Source organism: Corvus brachyrhynchos, unplaced genomic scaffold (assembly GCF_000691975.1).
Source record: "Corvus brachyrhynchos isolate BGI_N302 unplaced genomic scaffold, ASM69197v1 scaffold116, whole genome shotgun sequence".
Lineage (NCBI taxonomy): Eukaryota > Metazoa > Chordata > Aves > Passeriformes > Corvidae > Corvus > Corvus brachyrhynchos.
Window position 1 is genome coordinate 16,077,326 of NW_008240221.1, and position 20,054 is coordinate 16,097,379.

At 42.6% G+C, this 20,054-nt stretch overlaps 1 protein-coding gene across 1 annotated transcript in view; it reads right to left on the minus strand.

The window, feature by feature from the left end:
* PKHD1 (polycystic kidney and hepatic disease 1 (autosomal recessive)) overlaps window positions 1-20,054 on the minus strand; it is a 237,153-nt gene that overhangs the window by 11,876 nt on the left and 205,223 nt on the right. The window contains exons 60-62 of the mRNA XM_017745072.1: window positions 15,839-16,844; window positions 2,778-2,913; window positions 2,157-2,244 (exon numbers count right to left, since the gene is read on the minus strand). Coding sequence (XP_017600561.1) covers window positions 2,157-2,244; window positions 2,778-2,913; window positions 15,839-16,844 — 1,230 coding nt within the window. The remainder of the gene's footprint in view (window positions 1-2,156; window positions 2,245-2,777; window positions 2,914-15,838; window positions 16,845-20,054) is intronic.

Consider the following 20,054-nt stretch of genomic DNA (forward strand, 5'->3'; position numbering starts at 1 on the left):
CAGGTGAAGGTACATAAAGCTGAATGTGGGCAAGACATTTCTACTCTGCCATTCTCATGTTCAGGATATTGAACAATGTGGTGAAGTAGCAAGCTCTGAACTACAGCCAGAAATTGCCCGAGACAAGGTCTTAGGCAAAACCATGCCACATATTAATTATTTAGCAATATAAATGATAAAGTTTCCCCTCTCTATGACTCTGGTACTATTTAATTTGTTAATATCCCAGTCAGTTTTGACTTCATATATGGGGTTTTTCTATTTCTGTACAGTATCCAGCACACCAAACGACCAATTCCATTACAGGTCTCCAGGATCAGCTGTGGTATATAAATAATCAGTGATTTCTACTGTGAATAGACTTGGTGGAGATGTGGGGATCTAGATTTCTTTTATCTCTCCAGCCTAATCCTGGCTCATCCCTCTACCACTCATATGATCCTCCTTATGACAGTGTCTGCACAGACTACCAAGATTTTCTTGGCTCTCAAGTGAGTATCGTAATATGGATTTTAACAGAGGGCCTTGTCAGCTGTGTTCAAATACTTTACAATTGCCATTTCTAGTGTGTGATGAAGCCTGGAGTACTGTACTGTACTTCTCAACAGAGACTAGCTCAGCTTTCAGGCACATATGCTTCAAAGCTCAGAATATTACAGATATATATGGGAGTCTTCCCAAAGATCTCTCAGGCAAGCTGGTATTTAACGTAGAAGCACAGCTAATTTGGAGCTAAACTGCCTTCCACGAGGCACTTTGGCTGCTGTCAGATGAAGCAGCCTCAGTGTGCTAGACGGGACCCATTTCCATTAAATGCTGCTTTCATGTGCTTCAAAAGACGAGTGCAATAAGGGTGTTTGTCAAAGGAAAAACTGCAGCAAACTATTACATGCAGAACATCTGTACTGTGCTGCTCTTCCTTTGCTGGAGTTTATTGACTATTAATTTGATGCATGTATCTTTTAAAGAATGTGAAGTGTCTTTTGCTTCAGTGACTTTTTTTGCTTTCTTTTCCCCTCCTTTCTTTCTTTCTTCCTTTCTTTCTTTCTTGCTTTCTTGCTTTTTTCTTTCTCTTCTCTCTCTCTCTTCCTTCCTTCCTGCCTTCCTTCCTTCTTCCCACTGTTAGTCAGTAGATGATCCAGTAATCCATGGCTTATCTAGACACATGTTCCTAAACCTAAGAAGTTTAGGAACATGGTCTGAAAAGGCATGAAAAGCAGCAGAAAAGACAAAAGGATTTTTCTAACCTGTAATTCTGGAACTATCTTGGGGTAGGAAGAATTTCTAATTAACAGAAACAGGGACTGGAAGGATGAGAAGCTCTGATCTACAGCATGAATGCTACTTATCTTCTCTAAATGTGAACTTTTCAAGTGAAAAATAACATACAAACGGCTTTACTGTTAACAAAATTCTTTCTCTTCAATAGGGAACCCAACTTTTGCTTGTGTGCACTTCTTGCTTATATTTAAATATTTTAGCAATGAAATTGGTAATGTTATAATCACTATCATTTCTAACTTCTAATTTACCAGCATATGACCATCCACATTTGTTTGATTCAGCTCTCTACCTTAATGAGTTTCTATGTCTAAGCATGTTCACAAAACCTTGAGGGAAATCCTCACATTTAGAGTTTTTCACGAGTTTTCATGAGCCTCTCATGAGTACAGGCCTTTTGATAAATGAGGACCAGAAGGGAAACGTTTAGATCCCCCATGAAAAAAAAAAAACACTTTCACATTATAATATGTTAATGACAATCCATAGGCAGTTGTTTCTGTCTGTACTTGGCCTGATCCTTTGCTGGGATAAAAAGGTTGTTGTGGACCCTAAAGAAATTACCCCAGTTAACATAAACTGAAAATCAAGTGTTAGGATTTCTAATTCTTCATTCTTTTCTTTTTTAACCCCAGATATGTCTTTTCAAGACAAACTATAGGATATACTCCCATTAAGCTACCAGAGAACGAAAATACTTTTTGCCTGTAGCATATGACTGGGTAGTTCACCAAACTCCTACTGCAACCTTCTGTTTTCAGCCCAAAGACTGGTTTTCAAGCGCAGTATTCCTCAGGGAGAACTCCTAAATTTATCATCATCATTTTGCATAGCTGCTTTGCCATAACCCTTGCTGTAGGAAAACACATCCAGACCTTTCAGCACAGCCTGGGAGGAGTCCTTGAGATGAGCTGATACGACCCAGGGTTCTGCAGGAGGCCCCAGTTTGTCAATTCTTTGACCCTGGGAGGAAGACCAGAAGAGAAGAATTAAGATCTTGTCTCCTCAGCAAGAGCAAAGAAAGCTTTGAAGGTTTTAACATCTGTAATTTTTTTTATATGTATGTCCCCAGTCTGAGGGCAGTTTGCATTTATGTGTCACATATTACAAATGTCACAAAGTTCACCATAACTTTTCAAGAAGAGGCCATATGACAGAAGGGGTCAGGTTGGAAGGCACCACGGTGGCTCCTCTGGTGCCACCTCCCTGCTCCAGCAGGGCCATCCCAGAGCACAGGGCTGTGTCCAGACAGGTCTGGAATATCCCCCATGAGGGAGACTCCCCACCCTCTCTGGACAATCTGTTCAGGGCTCGGTCTCTGCACAGGAAGGTTCTTCCTCATGTCCAGTGGAACTTCCTGGGATCAGTTCCTGCCCGTTCCTCTGGTGCCATTGCTGGGTCCCACAGAGCACAGCCTGGCTCTGTGCTAAAAATCTCAAATGTCAAAATAGTATGGAATTAATAGAGATATCCATCCACAGGGAGGCAAATTCTACCTTTCTGTCCAGGAAAATTATTTTTGGCTGTACAGGAAGCTGCTTCTCGATTTCTCCATCTGAGGGCTGCACCTGAACAGAGATGCTGTAGGGTCTCATGTATAAGCAGGTTTCTGAGTGTTGTCTGCTTCCATTTCTTTCACATGAAAAAGGATGGGGAAAAAAAAAAAAAAGAAAATCAGAAATAATGTACTAGAAGTTATTCTCTGTTCCTATTTTCTACCTAGTAATTTACCTTATCATAACCCTTTGATTCCTTGAGTGAGAGGTGAGAGCAGCATGCAAGGAAATAGAAAACAGTCATCACTTCCAAGCAGAAAGCAGCACCAAAGTATAAAAAGATCCTTTTGTTTCCACCCTCAGTTTACAGATGGAAAAGTGAGAAATGAACAAAGTAATGTATGTCGCTGGTATCATGTTGGAAGTGTGTGGCAGAGAAAGGGATTTTATGGATTCATGGAACCAGCACCTTACCCCCAAAGTCATCGTTGTAGCGCACTGAGAGCAGTGGAGCCTGCAAATGTTTCCTGTCCAGCAAAAAGATTTTCACTGAAAACCTTTGAGCTCCTCTAAGAACAAAGTCTTGGCTCCTCTACACAAGCACAGCGCTCACAGGGCTTTACTGCATTTTTTTTTCCTGCCATCACCTTCCCAATTTGCAAAGTCTGGAGACTGAAATACAGCAGTTACAGACACCCCCTTGAAAGACATTGGATTTCCAAGCCTGAAATTTAAATTAGAGCATCCCAGGAGAGCGCTTTTGCATTTGAATAAAGAATCAACACTCTATTCTGAGCCTGGATCATTTCACTCCCTCTCCCAGTGCTTTGTGTCTTTTAGTATCTCATATATATATAATTTATATATATATAAAATGCTCTAATCTGCAATTGCAATGAAGTGGCTGGGGTTTTGGTATTGTCTTGAAATGAAAGAAGAAAAGCTATTCATTGATCTCCAGTGTTTGCTTAAAGGTGTTTACAAACACAAGATATATGGATCTTAAGTTTCCTTTGCTTTTAACTCATTTTTTCTAGTTTGGGTAATGGTTGTGGATGTTTTCTCAGAGTATTACTCTGTATTACGAATGAGAAACTGTTCATACCATGGCTGATGGGAAATACTGGTCTGAACTACAGCTGCTGGAAAGATCAGCTAAGGCTTTAAGGATACGTGGAAGCTCAAAAGGTAGCTCAAGGATTGAAGTTTTAGTTCTTATCTTGGTTCTTTTTCTTGTATTTTTGTTTCAGTGGGAAGGTCTCAAAGGCAGCGTTAGGTTTGAAATTTATGTCAAGGGTATCAATAAGGTGCTGTTATCCACCTTCTTCCAAAACTGTGTGTTCGGCTGTGTGACCAAAACTCACTGCAGGAGCAACACACCAAGTCACTCCTGTTTTCAAGCTAAAGATCTGCAGTTTTCTGTCAGCTCCCTGGCTCCAGCTGAGCACAGAGAGGTTCAGATGAGTTTTGGCATAGTTTCTGTAAACCCCAACAATTTTTTTTCCTCTCCTCACCTTATTTAAAACTGACAACAAATAAGAAAAATGCCCTGAATTCACATGCCAGGCCCTACATGGTAAGACTGTGCTCATCTTGCACAACAAGGAAGGCTGCTGCAAAATGTGGACCTAGGAAGCAGTTCTCACTCCCTGGAGTGAGCAGAATCATAGATTCATAGAAAGATAGGAAGTTTGGATTAGAAGGAACCTTAAAGCTCATCCAGTTCCATCCCCCTGCCATAGGCAGGGACACCCAGGTTGCTCCAACCCCTGTCTAACCTGGCCTTGGACACTTCAAGGGATGCAGCAGCCACAGCTTCTCTGGGCACCCTGTGCAACCCTCACAGAAAAAAATTTCTTCTTAACATCTAACTTAAATCTCTCTTTTAATTTAGAACCGTTCCGCCTTGCTCTTTCACTCTTTGGTAAAATAACAGTGAAGAAAACAGAACATAGCAAAACTAGACATGGTTAGCTAAAATGGAAGTATAAAAATGAGTGTCTGTGGATGATTTGAACCTGGCTTACACAGCATGGAATGCGGTGTTTATATCCCATATGCTCCAACCTGACTCATGCCGTGAGGGACCCCCTGCCTTAGGGCACAACCTGGCACACAGCAGGTTATATCCCTTAAAATGATGCCAGCGTGGAGGAGAAAGGAGCATCCTGCTGCTCCCCCGCTAATTTGTGCTGGAAGGAAAATAGGCCTTTCCTGGCACAGCTTTGCTCTAGGAGGTGGAGGTAGATTTGTGCTCATAGCCCAGAGAGGACCAGAGCAAGACCTGCCTTTCCCTTCATCCCCTGGGCATGAAGGTTGTGCTGTTTGCCACTACCCTGCAGTCTCGTGGACTGCTGGTTTTCAATTCCCTGCTGACAGGGAGCAGCTCTGATTCTCAGTGCCCTGCAGCTCTTCTAAATGTGGGCACAGCAGGCTGTTGGGGATGCCTCCGTCAGCAGGGACACCAGGAATCCCTGATCCTGTCACCATCAGCGCCAACACATGTCTGCTGAACAGGCTGAGGCTCCACAGGAGAGCAAGTGCCTGTCCTTTAGCAGTGGGGGAGTTAGAGGGCATAGAAACTAGAGGGTTTGCTGCAGGTATTATGGATTAATTGAGAAACTTGGTAGAGAAATTTAGGGCAGAGGAAATGAAGTATCCCTGAAATCAAGGAGAATTTGTCATTTTATTTACAATTGCAATAATAACTACAATCATAAAATCATAAAAATCATCTTGATCCAACACCCTGCCATGGGACACCTTCCACTATCCCAGAGTACCCCAAGCCCCATCCAACCTGGCCTCAGACTCTTCCAGGGGTGGGGCATCCAGAGCTTCTCTGGGCAACTTGTGCCAGGGCCTCACCACCCTTACAGGGAAGAATTTCTTCCTGATATCTAATCTAATGTAATATAGTAATATTACTAATATAGCTATATCATATCATCATAATAATTTCAACAACAACAATAGTAATAATAATAATAATAGTAATAAACAATAACTGCTATTATCAATTGATTTCAAGGGGAAGGAGACCAGGATGAGAGCCTGGGTGAAAGGTGCATTAAAGCTGATGGATATGTGTCTACTAGAAAACTAAATGATGCCAAAAACAAGCCTTGGCACTGACACCTGATCATCTCTACCATTAAACTGTCAGCCCCTCTCAAGCTGTGGTTTAGGTCTAATGCCGAAGTCCAGAACAATTCCCAAATGGTCTGGGAGCTTATACAGTCAGAAAATATTCTCACTTGGAAGTTTGGATGAGGCCACACTGAAATATGTCAGCTGGCCTTGGTGCCAAAGAGCAGCCCCTGGCATATTTAATTTCCTAATAGATGTTGAAATTAATTGAACAGTTGTCTGGTATGTCTGCAATGCTAGTGTTGTAAAATCAATATATCCTTGGAAGGGGAAGGAAATTGGGAAGAATTTCAGGACTAATATGACTAAATGAATCATGATCCAGCCAAAGAGACATCTTTCTTTGTTTTTGAAAAGGTGGAGATTGCTGATGAATTCAAAACAGGAATTCAAGAAAGGGAGGTGCAGCAAGGATAGGGGATAGGCAAGCTGAAAAGTTGTGGAAGACAAAGTAGGCACAGATTCACTGAAAGGATTGTGAGGAATTTAATATCTTTGGGTGAGAATGGGTTCTGATGTCATGGGATGACAAAATAAGCCAGACCTCTGCCCTCTCAGGTGCACTGTTGGAGCTTTGCCTCCCCCTGCAGATCTTATCACTAATTAATACAGACAGGGAAGAGAGGCATGAGCATCAGAAGACAATGAGGAGTCTGATGTCATTCCTATTTTAAGCAAGAAAAGACATTTGAAGGATGACTTTTATTTCCACCAATTCCCATATTTTCACACATTATACAAAGAAACCAAAGAGAATCATCGAGTCCAGCTCCTGGCCCTGCACAGGACAGACCCAAGAATCCCACCCTGTGCCTGAGAGCATTGTCCAAGCTCTTCTTGAACTCTGCCAGGTTTGGTTCTGTGACCACTGCCCTGGGGAGCCTGTTCAGTGCCCAACCACCCTCTGGGGGAAGAAACTTTCCCTCATATCCAACCATGACACATTTTCATGCCATTTCTTCAGGTCACTGGTCACTCAGAGCAGAGATCAGTGTCTGCCTCTCCTCTTCCCCTTATGAGGAAGTTGTAACTGTGATGAGTCCCCCCTCAGTCTCCTCTTCTCCAGGCTGAGCAAATCAAGTGACCTCAGCCTCTCCTCCTATGACTTTCCCTCTAGGGCCTTCTTTCATTAGGACAACGAAGCTGATGAAGGGTCTAGATGTGGGATCACCAGAAGCCTTTAGAAGGAGAGGGATAGTGCAGATGCATCAGATAAGAGAGAAACATCCTCCAGATTCATTAGTGACTTCCCTTAATTGCTGTAGATGAGTGGAAATGCCCCTATTTACAAAGCCAGTGGCGAGGAGCTAAGCCAGGCCTCCTCCATAACACACTCCCCAAGTTTACTGTCAGAGAAATGTCTTTTATTAAATGTAAACAGCATCCCGCCGGAGGTCAGAGCTTTGCCGTGCTGCGTATCCCAAGGTAATACCACTTTAAGCTCCACATAAACTCTTAAACAGTTTCTGTCCTAAAACCAGACCGTAGGTGGTACAGTTTTTTACGATATGTTATAATAGTGCAATAAATCTGTTAGCTTAAAATCGAATCTCCGTGGCCTTTTAGAGAAATCATCATTAAATGCAAGGCCCTGTTAATGATGCCATCCCAGTGAAATTGTTTAATCTGCTAGGGGGGTGGAAGGTCACCAAATGAATTTTTTATAATACATCAACTTGACACGCAATAGGGAAAACTGTAATAGATAAAAGCAAAGGAAAAGGGCACTGTCTTCTTCTGATAGGTCAATAGCAGCCAAGAGAGTCACTCATCCACTTTTCCTTCACTACCGTGCTCCTTTTCCATTTAATATGGACACCCAATTAATACCTCAGCACCATAGACAACCTCATTTTAGGTGAATTATAGCAATTTCTTCCCCCTTCTCCGAAATGAAAGTGATCACAATACATCATAGCATTGTGCGAATTAACGTTAATTGATTCGAGTTACCAAGCATTGATGGGCCACTTCTATAATCTGGTCCTTATTGGGAGCTGGAAGGGATGGAGGGAAGATTAGATTGCATCCCCCGTTGCTTTGACGACGGCGGTCACCTGATGGCTTGTTAGACAGTTGTACGCTTCTATTGCCGGCCCCAGTGGGGTCGTCAGTAAACTGGAGTGATGTCCAAACATCATTACACGCTGCTCCGATATTAAAGCAAAGGGATTAGCACCTTATTGCAGGCAACCTGGATTTGTCATTGTGCTGTCGTTATCCAATTTCCAGATGATAATGTGACTGTGGCCTGCGGGCATGAGGTCCTACAGCCAAACCAAGGTGCCCGTGTATGTATATATATATATATATTTTTTTTTATACATATATGTATACACACACACACTCATATACATATACACACATGCACACTTCCCCACAAACAGCCAGCAGCCCAAGCCATTTAACCCTTTGCTCACCAGATTCCTGCTAACAAACATGTGGAAGAATTTTTCCCCCTTTCCCATCAGACGCTCACTGCAGGACAAGAGTGTGAGCGACAGCAGAGCGGGGTGGTCTGGGAGCTGACACGGCCGTCACTCACTCGAATGTCACAGCAGACAAGCTCTGCTGATAGTGGTGACACCACTCACATGTTAAATAAGGCTGAGTGGGGACAGGATTGGTCCCTTGGAGACGTGGCTGGCAGCTCCTGTCTGCTGTTGCCTGTGTCTTGTAAATCATCACTTATGTTGCAGGTCCCGTTGGTTGTTAGGAAGGAAAATAAATCCATATGTGACACAAGCAAGGCAGGTTTTGTTTGACAGCACCAGGGTACCAGTGCTGGGATCAGATCTCTTTATAGTGTTTGAGAAGCATGACAGGGACACTCCTGGATCTCCTGCACATGTCTGAACATTAATTTCTGAGGGAACATTGGAATAGGGAATAGCTTCTCTTGAGCTGACCCTCTTCATTTTTAACTGAGATGTAATAACACAAACCCTTCCGTTTCAAAGACCACGACTGGTGTGGGGAATATGTGGCAATTGATCCTTCCTTCCTCCCATAGGGACATATAAAGTCCTGCGCTCCTTTTCCTGAATTTCTCCAACCCTCTCCACCTTCCTCTTCCTCTGCTTTCTCCTACTCTCCTTTCACCTTTCCTACCTCCTGCTCCTTTCCTGCAGAGAAGCCAGTTGAGTTTTGGAAGGCCATTGTCAGAGCAAGCTGTGATTTCCACCAGAGTTATCTGGTGGGTAGAACTTTTAATTGCCTGAATCCACAGCTGTCACCTATGAGTGGGAATGACAGATTCTTGGATATATTTGCCATGTAGACGATATACTAACAGAAACTTAATTTAAAATTTAAGGCTTAGAGGTGAAATATATCTTGGTGATAGACCGTTTAACTCCTACGCTGTCAGAAGGGTTCCTGCTCAGGAGAGCAGTGGTGAAAAACTATTATTTTACTTATCTACTATTATTTCAGAGGCAATGTGAAGATCCATGAATGGTAGTTTGGAGATTTGTTTGAAAACTTGCTAGGGAAATGCTGGCTTCACACAAGGCCCACACACAAAGGGCTGCTTTTGGTATCTTCCTGTTCAAAACCAAACAATCTTATGGACAGACATCATATTTTTTGGTTGTTTGGAACAGTCCCTGAATGACAAACACTTCTGCTTAAGTTGCAATTCAATTACTCTACTGACCATGGACTGAGGTCAAAAGATGCTTCCTTAGTTTTCCCTCCTTGATTTAAATATGAAGAAAACAAAAAGCTAAAATAATAGATCTGGGGCCTAATATCTACATAATTAAAGACCTTTGTAACATTGGCATCCCTGGTATGACCGGGTCTTCCTGACACTGACAATTCAGCTTTGATGACCAGTTTCAGTTTTACCAGAAGCAAAAAACTAGTAAGAGGTTAAAACTTCACTTTTGATCAGACAGACCTGTCTGATCTATTGACACAGAATCCTGTCACACAAACTCTTTTTACATGCACTGTAACCATCTTCTCTGTGGGAAGATGTGTCTGAGTCTCTGAGTTCCCGATGAGCATCCACCTCTTACAGCCCATCTCTCAACTACTCAGTTTCCCAGTAGGAAAAGAATTATGAATTGGCAATAAAAATTTGATCCTGGTTCCTAAAGTACAACTTGATCAGGCAGTTTTATATGACATAACACTTTCTATATAAGTATTGACCCCCTCTTCGTTCTCATGACATTTCTTATCCCATTGCTTCCATAAAGAACCCATTACAGAATCCCACTCCTCTGATGGAAAACCCTCTAGGTTATTCACGTGGACTTTCCCACCATTTTATTAGACTGCTAAATGACATGTTGGCCACCTTAACTATCCCCAGACTATTAAATAAATAAACAAGTAAGTAAATAAAATTCACAGTATAATTTTGGCCATGTGTGGAAAAAATCATGAAAATAGAATTGAATAGAAATGTGAAATGTTCTCTTTTCTGTTCTATTGCAAAGTTCCTCTTGTTTATTATATGAGGAGGAACCTACTTTTAAGTGCAAATTCACCTCTCGATGCTTTATACTCATTTGTTCCTGTGCTGTCATTGTCCATTATTATCGAGAGATTCCTCACCGGTATTCAGTCTTGCAACATATTTTCAGAGATAAAATTATATCCTCCCAAATTTGCTTTGCCGAGTGAAACAAACTCTTTACTTAATGGTTTTATGATTCTATTCCTTACTTCTTAAAATAACCTCCATTTTCGTGATCATTTTAATGTCTTTCCTTTTACTTACTTGAACTGAATTTGTCTTTTTTGCACATCAACTGTGAATAAAAGGCACATTCTATATAAGAATATGCCCTCTACACTGTCTATGTGAATATCTAACCTAAAATTAAGTAAGTTTAAATTAAAGGAGATTTTAAGCTTAGTTTAAGCTCCTGAATATCATCTTTTCCACACCTTCACTTGAGGTGTGTGTGACAGATAAAACTTCGATATAACCTCAAGTGCTACAATATCTGCACCTCTTGACATGGAGAATTTTAGCATCCTGCCTTTGCCTGCTCTCTGGAGGAAAAACTTGGATCCTCATGCAGGGAAAAAGTTGTCATGTCTTTTTTTACAAAACCCTATGCAGCTCCACACATCAGCCTGCCTGAAACCTGCACAGAGGTTACCAAATCACTTTGGGTTAGGAGGTGTCAGAATTCATCTGGTTTGATCTCCAGCCCTGCCTGCCTGTGTATGTGCCATGTGACACAGAGAATTAGTAGTAATATCTCATTCAGTGCTCTGCATGGGAATTGCTGTTGGAATGAGCCATTCTTTAATAATTTGCTTCCATTTTATTCCTTGCTGTGAGCCTCAAATTTCCTGCACAAGCACCATTTTTTACATGTTACCTCAAACATAACGCTTAACAAAAAAATATTTCAGTTTGTAGCAGGTTAAAGGTCCACCAAGAAGGAGCAAAGCACCCTGCTGTAGTGTGGGGATAGGGATTAAATGGCTTCTGGATGACTGTCCAGAATTATTTTCCTGATTTTGTATGAAGGCACCTGCACAAACATACACAATACATTCACCATTGTGCTTCTTGTTCTTTCAGATTTATATTGATATTAGGAAGATTTTGCAAAACAGGGATTTGTATCTGTAAATGCATCACAGTATATATTATACAGACATTCACAGGAAGATAAACTATGTGATAGACATCCCTGACTCTCCAGCTGTGCAAGACTATAGCAGTCACAGCAATCACCTCTGTCTTCCCTTGTCAAATTAATGAGCCGTGCTTGAAGTGACCCTAACAAAGGAGTTAAATTAAAATCATGTATAAAAGAACTTCAAATCAAAACAGACGTGCCATATTTTTGGCAGTGTGGTATACAGATTTACTGACTAGTACCTGACCACAGCAGGGTTTTCAAGGCTCCCTTCAGCCTCACTGTTCTGGGCTGCAAATGAACCTCCAGTCTGTGCTGATTAAACAGTTTTTTGCTGTTGTTGTGTCATAGACCCATAAAATCATTAAGGTTGGGAAATACCTCTAAGATTATTGAGTCCAGCCATTAACCCAGCTCCCCTGTGTTCACCTCTAAACTATGTCCCCAAATGCCCCATTCATTCACAAGCCTTTTGAGCACTTCCAGGAATGGCAACTCCACCACTGCCCTGTGCAGCCTGTCCCAGTGCCTTCACTGACCACTCTTTCAGTGAAGGATTTGTTTCCTAATATCCAGCATAAATCTCTGCTAGTGCAACTTGAGGGTGCTTTCTCCTATCCTGTTGTTTGTTACCTGGGAGAAGAGACCAACCCTCCCCTGGCTCCAGCCTCCTTGCAGAGATGTTGATTCACTGCTCTCAAAGCCCAGGGAGAACCTGGCTGGAGTGCAGGTTCTGTGCATATCTGATGGTCCAGTTGGTTTTGCATGACTGAGGTGTGAAAATATTCCTCTTTTTCTTCCACAGAAAAATACATGGAATACTTAGTCTGACTTGTAATCCCAGCCCATTTATCCGTGTCTGTGCCAGCATGTGCTGCTTAAATGGAGACAGATAGACAGTGGGGACAGTACATGTCCCAACAGGAAAACCCTGATTTCATTTCACAGGTTATCTGTGGCTTTATTGCATCAGAAATGTCAGCCATGAGTAATTCCAGAAAAGCTATGACTGATGGGGAGCAATAAATAACAGTGCAGAGGAGCCCGAGCAGCTGAGGGTGGATGAGTTCTGAGGCAGTCCTATGATTTGGTGATGTGAGTGTTCTCTTCAAGAAAGATCCCTGGTCCTCCCATATTTGGGACAGTAAATCTGTGGCTTTAAGCAAGCACTGCTCTTGTGTCTGTAGTAAAACAGCCTTCTTCCTAGAGAGCTCTCCTGATCCTTGATGCTTGGAATTTTTTCACAGAGTGTGCACAGATAGGAAGCAAACCTCAGCTGGGAGAGCAGTCCCAGTGTGGAGGTGTCATTTCTGCCTGAAAAAGCAGTCTTGAGGTTTCCTTGCTGGCACACAACAGGTGCTTCCCTCCTTTAAATGATCTCTTGGGATCATGTCTTGGGATGGTGTAAATAATGGGATGCTTTGGGTTGGAAGGGACCTTAAAGATCATCCAGTTCCAGCCCCTGCCATGGGCAGGGATGCCTTCCACTATCCCAGGTTGCTCCAAGCCCCATCCAGCCTGGCCTTGGACCCTTCCAGGGATGGGGCAGCCACAGCTTCTCTGGGCAACCTGTGCCAGGGCCTCCCCACCCCCTGTAAAAATTTTCATGTCATTTTTCTGCTGTCCCATTTTACAGTGTCCTCCAGTGCAACACAAACACCTCCACTCACAACTGTGATGTTGGTTTTGCTGATACAAAATACAGCATGCCTTCAGAATTTGGCCCTGATTTAAGATTTGATCTTGAAAATAATAATTTCTCACTGGGCTTAATGCAATACTGCAAATAAACAGCAAAACCCCAAAACCAAAAGCATAAAAGCAAAAATTAAAAAAAAACAAAAACCAACAAACCCAAAAGAAAAAAAAATAAAATCCTACCACCCTCCAAAAAAAAAAAAAAAAAAAAAAAAAAACCAACAAAACCTCAAACAAACAAAAACCCCCACCTACATCTGAAACCAACAAACCAAAAACAAAACCACAAACCAAAATAAAGACTCCTACAGTCACAGACCAGTGTCCTCCCTGTGGCTGCTTCTCCACCACAAGCCACACAGTGTCTACTAAAAAAGTTAAGCATGAGAACAGCAGTTTGTATCGCTGGCAGACATCAGGATGGTCCAGGGGTCAGCAGTAAATGGGAGAGGATGTGGTATTAATTACAGAGGGTAAGTCTTAGACAAATCCAATTTCTTTCTTGCATAGATGGAATATATGGAATATACTTACACTTGGGTAAGGCTCAGTAGTGCACAACATCAAAAAAAACCATTATGCAATATCAAGAGAGTACACAATGAGGTTGCCAAACATCAAATCCCATGTCCCCTATTAAAAACAGATGGGATATTACCTTTTTCCATATTACCCATATGCTTTTAATACAGTTTCAGGATCTGATGCTGAAATACACTGCTGTCTGCTCCCATCCCAGCCCTGCTCCTCACAGCCTCCTCTGTAGATAAAGCCTGACATCTGGCAATGTCTGTGCAAATAGTGGCTTTAAGAGGCTGAAAAGAGCAAGACAGGGACAGAGGAAGGAGGGAGAGAAAGCGTTGTTTGTTGCTGTGGAGGAGAGGGAAAAACAACCTTCAAAAAGTGGGTCTAGGTATTGAATATCAATAAAATTTAGTATGTACAAAACCGACCAAGAACTCTCTAACTGGCAGACCTCAAAAGGGAGCTCCAGTGGGAAATTATTGTAGAGAAAAGGAGTTTCCTGTGTTGTTCTGTCAAAATGAGATGCAGGTCTGTTGCTGTATCTGCATGGAGATACAAATATAAAGCCACTACTGATAAAATGCATAGGAGGGTTTGTGGGCTGATAAATTACAAACAGAAAAGTCAAATATGGGGGCCCAGATCATGTGGGATGTAGGATTTGGGCAAACAGACAGAACTGGGTTCTGGAAAGTTAGAACCAAAAAGGAATTGAAGAATACAGTGAGCAAACAGAAGACCATGAGCTCTCCTGTTTCTGTGGGAGAATGGGTTAATGGGATCATTGAATTGTGCCAGTAGAAAATGGGATTTTATACCACTTTTGCCTTTGGCACAATACTGTACAATCATAGAATACCAGGTTGGGAGGAACCTCAATGATGGTGTGGTCCAACCTTTCTTGGAAAAATCATGGTCTAGTCAAGGTGGCCCAGCACTCTGTCCAGCTGAATCTTTAAAATGTTCAGAGCTGGGGATTCCACCAAGAAGGAAACCTTAAGTCATGCACACTTCCAAAAGGATTCAGAAAACAGAGATAAAGAAAGAAAGAAACACTCACCAGAACTCAAACCTTCCAAATATTTTTCAAAGTAGACAGTGAAGTGATTTGATTATCTGAAGGTACATGGAGGAGGAGGAGGAAGATTCAATGCCCATAAAGTTACTGATGTAAAAGTGGAGGAAAGAACAGGAAGCTCTCATGAGAAGCTGAAGGCAGAGGCTGATGAGAAAATGGGCAAGTATTTGTGACAGCAAGAACAGGAATAGCATCCAACATCTAGACACATGTTCAGGTAGTACTGGACGTGTCCAGCTCTTGTATCATCAAGACCAGATGGTTATCTAGAATTTTAGCTAAAAAGAAAGATTGACACTAAGGCATCAAAGTGAAGAGTAGTGGCCTGTATCATGCAGGATATTGAAGTAAAAGATTAAATAGACTTTTGCGGCCTTAAATTTTAGAAGTATATGAATAAATGTTTAGATCTTCAAGATAGCTAAGACAACAACCCATCTTCAATAACACATCCCCACTGCCACATCAATTTATAAACATTCATAAATTTAATTGTTTAGAATTTAAGAGCTATGATAGCCTGAATTAACCCAATTCTTTATAGTTTCAAGGCAGACTTCCAGGAACCCTGTTCCTCATTTAAAGCACCACTGATATCTCTCCACCACAGAGATTCATAAGCACCAGCAGAAAAACATGGTAATTGATACTTGTGAGTCCAGCTAGTACTTGGGCATAGCTCTGACATCACAGAATCATAGAATGGTTTGTGTTGGAATGGACCTTAAAGATGATCTTGTTCCACCCCCTGCCATGGGCAGGGATACCTTCCAAAAGACCAGGTTGCTCCCAGTCCTGTCCAACCTGGCCTTGGACACTTGTAGGGATGGGGCAGCCACAGCTTCTCTGGGCAAGTCATGGAAATTTTATAAAGTGTTTCAGCATGGTTAATCATATTTCAGTTAATGGAGAACTTACTTAATAAGCAGATCAAGTGGATGAATTGCCTCACTACACTTAAATCAGTATCTGATGGTGATACATGTGCTGCTTACCTACTGTTACCTTCTGCTGGGGACAGCAAGGCAGACTCGGTCACCATTAAGGTATCAACTGGCAAGCCAAGGCCACTCTGAAGGTCTCCAGTCTGATGAGTGTTGATAATTGTTCTGGCCAAACTCTTTAGGCTGTCACTTGTCAACCCATTTCTTGGACGACCTGGCAGATCACCAATCTCAATGATCAGCACTCTTGATGGACCAGCCCCATCAGGTGGATGCAGAGCTCGGGTGCTCCCTGGTTGTGTCCCCTCTTCCCATGGGCCATATCTGCTCTGAAAGGCTGTGCAAAATGCCATGTTGGGGCAATGATACCTCTTTTTGCTGGCATTGGCTGAGATTACCTTCAGCGTGCTTTCACCTCCCAGCACATTATGGGCTACTCTGACTTGGTCATGACCAATCTTCAAGAAATCAGCCAGTCGACGTACTATGATTGCCTCACCCTCTTCCCCAACAGCCTCATTTACAGTGAAAGCCACAAGAAGGGAAAGGCCAGCAACTATTTCCACAGGCTCCTTCTCATGAAGCAGAACATAGAGAAGGTTGTCCTCAAAGCTGAAGTAATTGGCTCCTGCCCCTTTGTTCATTGAAAAAGAAGATGGGGTCGGAGAGACATAATTCCCTTGGATGAAAACACGAAGGCTGAGTGGTTCAGTGAAGAATATGGCCAGGGGCAGCCTGGTTGTGTTTTGGCCACTGAGGAGGTAGAGTCTGAAAGCCAGAGGTGCCAAGTCTGGGAAGCAAACCGTGGTGAGTTTGGTGGACGGCAGAACAGAGAAGAAAGTAGAACGATGCTCTGCAGGGTAACACAAAGAAGGAGGGGTCTCATCACTGAAGGTATCCATAAAACTGTCAGTCATTGTAACTACTGGGAACAGTCTCTGGCTGCTCACACTGGAGTCCAAGTTTTCTAAGATGACAAGTGCATGATCTGTCTGTTTGCAGAAGTAGCCTTGTACTGAGGGCTTGAAGAGGCACTTACTGTCATCTCTGTAAATTCCTGGAAGAGAATAAAGGGAGATGAGGAAAAGAAATTAATTGTTTCAGGCATCATCTCAAATTTTTTTTAATAGCTCCTTATTTTCCCACTCCAAATTTAAAGTCACTTTGTCAGTGCTAAAATTTTACACAGTTTTAAGAGAAGCCTGGGCACTGAGGGATATCAAATAGGTAGAAACTGCATCTACCTCTAGATGTCCTAGCACTGAAAATTGTTGAAGACTGAAAACAAATGACAGAGAAGCATCACATACACCTACCTTGCTCTTTCTAGATGCCAAACTATGATATCCATTGAACAAGCAGACACGCAAGACAGACATTTTGTCTGACCCAGCACTATGTTCCTCTGTCCCTGTGTCTTCTACATTTCCCTGGTCTCAAGCCTGCAGCAGGGTGATGAGTCAGGACATAAGTGCAGTTCTTTGGGAGGACAATTTAATTCTACAAAATGCTGTCTCATCCCGCTCACAAAGACTGTGCTTCAAACACAAAACACTAGAAAGGACCAGAACATCATTAATCTGCTCCAGTGATGAACCACCTCATCAAGTTCTAGAGCTGGAAGAAACCACCAGTTTCAGATACCTACAACTATAGGAGACTCTGACACGTGTTCCAAATGTCCAAACTCCCACTGCAGTCAGTGGAGATCTGGAATTTCAACCATTTTCTCACAGGCAGGTGTCTAGATTTGTTTGGGATGCCCTGAGGTACCTGAGACGTGTGACACAGGGTCTACAGAAAACCTATGCCCTTCAAGAACACCACGCCACGGCACTAGAAATTACACTAAATACACATCTGTGAAAACTGAAACACACCCAATTCCGCAGCCATCAATACAAAGAAGTTTAAAACCAATGAAATTCACCCTAAAATACTTCTGTTTAGTCATCTGGATTACACTTTGCTATCCTCTAACTTTATTGACCAGAGGTGGAACCCTGTCACCTAAATACAAGTGCAGAGTGTCATGTGGACTTCTTTTGGTAGCTGCAACATTTGTAGATGTAACACACAATCGATGGGAGTGCAAAAGACACTTCAGGTCACACTTTGTTCTTTCACTGAACGTAACAGGGGTGAAGATCCTTACACATATCTCAGGATTTGCCAGTAAATCCCTTCCCAGGTGTCTCTGGAGACAAGTCAAGAGGATTCTTTCATGGAAGGCTCTGTAGAGAAGAGATGTAATCCACACAGTCTTCTGAGATAAAATCATAGACTCACAGAAAGGTTTGGGTTGAAAGGTTGGACCTTAAATATCATCTAGTTCCAACCTTTGCACTAGACCAGGTTTCTCAGAGCCCCATCCTACATGTCCTTGAACACTTTCAGGGGTGGGGAATCCACAGCTTCTCTGGGAGACCAGTACCTCAACATTCTCAAAGTAAAGAATTTCTTCCCAATATCAAATTGAACCCTACTCTTGTTAGTTTGATGCCATTCCCCCTTGTGCTGCCACTTCATACCTTTGTCAAAAGTCCTGAAAGGCACTATAAGTTTACAGTGTGCTCCATCTGAACAAATACAGGTCTCTGCTTTAAGATGAGAGAAATTGTGCCTCAGGCGCTAACGATGAGGTCACCACTGATTATAAAGAGAGAATAAAAGTAAATGAGTTCAGATATGGGCACCAAAACCATAAACATTTCTGCCTGGAGCATCTTAGGAAAAGATGTGTGTTTCTCTTTTTCCTTCCTCTCTTCAAAATAAAATCAAAGGAGGAATTTGCTGCTGTACCCAGTGAGAATCCTCCTTCCCTCACCCAGCCTGCTCCCTCCTTAGTCAGCTGCGCTCACAAATGTATTGGACAAAGTGTGGCCAATGTCCAAACTAACCCTGTGCTCCTCATTCAGCACTTGGGGACAGTATCCAGTTCACATAAAAAATAAGGGACAGCAACACCCCTGAGAGTCACAAACTTCTGGACGAATAAAAGGACATTAGGACAAAAGGACATCCCTTTTCAAGGACACACTATGTGAAAATTTCTGCCAGATAAAAGTAGCAGACTCCTAGAAAAGGAATGAACCATGAGAAATATTGGATGGGGCTCTGAGCAACATGATCCAGTAGAAGGTGTCCCTTCCCACAAGAGGAGTGCTGGAACTGGATGATCTTTATGGTCGCTTCCAACCCAAGCCGTTCTATGATTCAATTAAATAATTCTGGCCTCTTCCTTTAGGCACATCTCAAAGCCTGGATCCTGTGGGTACTCACCTACTACGTATTTGCAGGGGAATTGTCATGTGCAGACCATGGTCTGTGAGCATTCCCCAGTATGAGTTCTCCCTCTGCACGTCACCGAGGGAAGCTATGGAATTACATAATTGTTGAGCTCTGCTCAGGGAGGATGTCCAAGTGAGATGAGATCTGTACAAAACCCCCTATTTTTAAACATCAGTTTAAAATTTGCTTTCCTTTTCTTGCTTTTCCCCATATTTTTTTGCTTTATCAGTGTAAGTACTTTGCAGTAGTATTTTGCTGTTGGTGTGCGCTGGAGGCAAAAAGAGAGCGAGGAGCAACTCTGTTCAGAACAGAAGTGGAAATGCTGTGCTCAGAGACATTGGAATTGGCCCCGGAGCACTGGGAGGATGTGCCGTGCCACCGGCAGCCTGCCCACAAAGGCTGACACATCTCATCCACGGCTCTCCCGGAAACACCCCGTCTCCCCCTGGTGACATTTCTCATGTCTACAAATGGGATTCGATGATATTTCATAATTTCCCAGGACCTTCCTTTGCTCTGCCTGCCTTGAAAAGGGAGCTGGCTTGGTTTCCTGTTCACACTCACACACACACCCATGCACACACACGCATCATTGCTTGTCTCCTTCCAAATGGCCTTATCTGCCAGTCACAATTTCTGCAGCCTGCAATTTCGATCACTTTTAAATGAAACCCATGCTGGCCTTAGTAATCATAATGTCATTTACAATTTACCACAAAACACGTTTATTCAGTTAGTAGCACATTGGAGAAAGAGAACTCCATATGAACTCGCCACTGAAGCCCTAATCTGATTATTTCCTCATGAAAATCCAAGCAGGGGTGCTTGTAAGAGGGGTCTGAGAGGAGAAGAAAAAGTGAGTCCTGGCCACAGCTGACTCTGATAATCAATGAGAACAGATAAGTGATGCGGCGTGTCATGGCCAGCAGCTAATCTGCCCCAGGGCTTTCCTCTAAAAAAGGCCAGAGTGGACAGG